General features: G+C 37.9%; 1 protein-coding gene across 1 annotated transcript in view; it reads right to left on the bottom strand.

Moving 5' to 3' along the window:
* LOC107486860 (uncharacterized) overlaps window positions 1-2,721 on the bottom strand; it is a gene marked incomplete in the record, with an annotated part of 3,013 nt that extends 292 nt beyond the window's left edge. The window contains 8 exon segments of the mRNA XM_016107423.3: window positions 1-220; window positions 326-362; window positions 562-782; window positions 870-1,011; window positions 1,469-1,591; window positions 1,670-1,951; window positions 2,056-2,267; window positions 2,357-2,721. Coding sequence (XP_015962909.1) covers window positions 102-220; window positions 326-362; window positions 562-782; window positions 870-1,011; window positions 1,469-1,591; window positions 1,670-1,951; window positions 2,056-2,267; window positions 2,357-2,636 — 1,416 coding nt within the window.
* Window positions 2,722-3,167: the final 446 nt, after the last annotated feature.

A 3,167-nucleotide genomic window follows, 5' to 3' on the forward strand; every position in this document is an offset into this window, starting at 1 on the left:
TGTTCCCATTTTAAACAGCTTTTATAGGAAATCCAAGGAAGAACCGAAGAATGCAACTAGAATCGCACAGATATGAGAATGAGAGACTAGGCAACATTCAATCACTCCAGAAATACTTGAATCCTGTCACCCATCCTGTCATTAAAATCTAACAGCTTTTTCCCCCCAATTTCCTCTGCAGCATCGTCCAACAATTCTTTAATGTTTACACCACCCAAAGCTGTATATAGTTATGATAAAATAAGCCAACAGTTATTATTGAACAAAAATAAAATTTGGAAGAGATCCACTAAACATCAGAGGTACTATAAAATACTAATAATACCAGGAACTATGTTTGTGAGTCCGTCCAGAAATCCAGCCTGTACATAGCAAGAGTACATGTATTGTTATTATATGAGAAAAGGAGGGAGCAATAATCATCACAAGTGTCCATTCCACAGACTAGAAAATAAGCACCATTTTGAACACACATAACCATGTATAAAATAAGTAAATACAATAATCTCAGCATGATACAAAGTAAATTCTTAAACCCAAATTGATCAGTCTATCACTTACAGGTATCCTGAGATCAAGTTTTTCAAATCCATCCCTGCCAGTTATTTTGACTCTTAGAGTTCGAGACCAGATCCCAGAAAAAGGGTCCCTTGAACCATCTCCACCATATTTATTATACACTTCAGGAGTTATAACTTCAACAATGGGATCTTTGGGACTCTGACTTGTTTGCTCTGTATCATATTGATCTCTCCGTTGTATACTGTATAAGCTACCACTATCTGACAAATAACAATACTGTAAGATTACAAGCCTGAATTTTCCCTATATAAATGGGTTGTAATTGTGTTAAGAGCTGTTTCTCCAACCTCTCTTTGAAAAGGTGCTTGTAGCATAACGCTTCTCTTCTTCATAATAAGTGTTGAAACCTAAGATATCCTTAATTTCTTCAAAAGATGGCATGCTTCCAGGAGGAGGAATACGGCCTCCTCTAATTGCAGCAAGTGAATCCTGCATATTAAATCATAGATATTATTTATCTGTAAAGAATTGGACATAAATGATAAGATCAAGAAAAGGTGAAATACGTAACAAGAATAAGGACTATTTGCCTGTTATAGAAGAGTAAAGAACAGAAATGATAAAAATTAAAAGGTATAAGTACAACGGTATAACTTCTGTCATAGTAAATCAAACGCTATCATCACAAACATATAAATATTGCCTAGCATGTTTCATCTCAATCCTGAACCTATCTGCACACAGATAATATTAATCATTGTTTCAGGGTAATATAGGAAGTCAAGTGAGAATCCTTTGGATACCATACAATGCCTTTATGACTTGCTAATGATAAAGATCAATAAATATGCCTGTTGTTTTCGTTAAAATCCAAGTGAACAAATTAGCAGACGTAGATCAATTAAAAAAAACGTTTTGCCGCCTCAAAAAAGCGAAGGCAAGTCACCTGCATTGCTCGTATAGAAACCCCAATCAAGGAAAGGGGATAAGCAACAAGTTTGAAACCGATTTCTTCTAGTTCCAGAGGAGTGAGTATTGGTGTTTTGCCTCCTCCTTCAAGCATATTGCCCTACACAAGAGTACCACTAGTTAATATATAAGTATATAACATGTTTATCTATGATTGGAGTGTGGAATAGAAACATACCATTTTCGGAATGAGGGGAGAAACTTGACAAAAAGCCATCATCTCTTCTTTTGAAGTGAGTGCATCAATAAAAAGAACATCGGCGCCAGCATCTCCAAAAGCCCTAGCCCTGGTGAGTGCTTCATCCATGGAGAGTGCTTGGCGAGAGTCTGTGCGCGCCACAATGACAATATCAGAGCCACTCTCTCTTCTGGCATCGACGGCTGCTTTAATTCGCATGACCGCCTCTTCTCTGGACACCACTTTCCTTCCTCTTGTGTGGCCACATGCTTTTGGAGATACCTAGCAATGATATGATAGATCACTTAGTAATTAGTTTGAAGCAATGGATGCAAGAGTAGCAAGTAATCCAAGGTGTATGGAGTTAAAGAAGTACAGGAAGAGACCTGATCTTCAAGAATGATTCCTGCTAAACCAGCTGAAATGTATCCCTTGAGAGTCCTCTTGACATTCATGGGATTGCCATAGCCATTATCGGCATCCCCGATCACAGGAATGGAGACAGCTTGGCTGATTAGCCGGCTCTGATCCACCATTTCTCCATAAGAGATGAGGCCAGTGTCCGGCAACCCCAACCTAGCAGCTGATATTGAGAAACCTATACAAGCAGAAGCAGAACAAGTGCAAGTACATGAAGCAAAGGGGGGTATTTATGTAATTGACAGAAATGAAGGGAATTGAATTTACCGCTGGTGAAGCAAAAGGAGAAGCCGGCGTCTTGAACGAGCTTGGCACTCAGAGCATCAAAACAAGCGGGGCCCTGGTGGACCCCAGGGCTCTCCAGGATTCGCCGGAGCACTTTGACGGAGCTGTCCTTCTGGAACGAGCAACTTATGCCTCTGTTGCGGTGCACTAAGACCGAAGCAGCATAAGAAGAAGCGCCAAGGAAGGAGCATCCATTTCGTGAGAAGCCAGGATGCGATGCAGTTTTAGGGCCAAGGCACCAACCTGAAGTTGAAGCCTTCATCGCTGATGCTCGATGCTCTCACTCTTCTTGCTCTTTGTCACTCACTCTCTTGCCCACTAATCCCCTGCTTATTGCCAAATAAGTGAAATAACTATCAAACTAATTTCTCCCCTTTTCTTTTATTTTTCTTTTTCTTTTTCTCTTTTTGTTTTTTCCTTTTTAAATTATTATTATTTCGTATCATAAAACATATAGAATTAATCTGTTACAATTCTGCAAACAAATTCCCAAATGATCAAATCTATACACTATGGTTAAAGTCAAATAAAATTTGTCATGAACACCCATTGATCGTAGCAACTGTCAAGAACTAGTCATACGCCTTGCAAATGATTAATATTATAAAAATAAATGAAATGAAAATGTTGGTCATTGTGATAAATGGAAGGTGCAGCCAATTCTATTCAGGCAGGGTTAGTAAAATGCAAATATCTTATTTTATATTTAGTAAATAAAAAAATTATGTACATGTGTTTTTGAATTTTAAAAGTTTAAGAGTATTTTTAAAAATATTTAAAAAAATATTATTTA

This window comes from Arachis duranensis, chromosome 4 (assembly GCF_000817695.3).
Source record: "Arachis duranensis cultivar V14167 chromosome 4, aradu.V14167.gnm2.J7QH, whole genome shotgun sequence".
NCBI classification, from domain to species: domain Eukaryota; kingdom Viridiplantae; phylum Streptophyta; class Magnoliopsida; order Fabales; family Fabaceae; genus Arachis; species Arachis duranensis.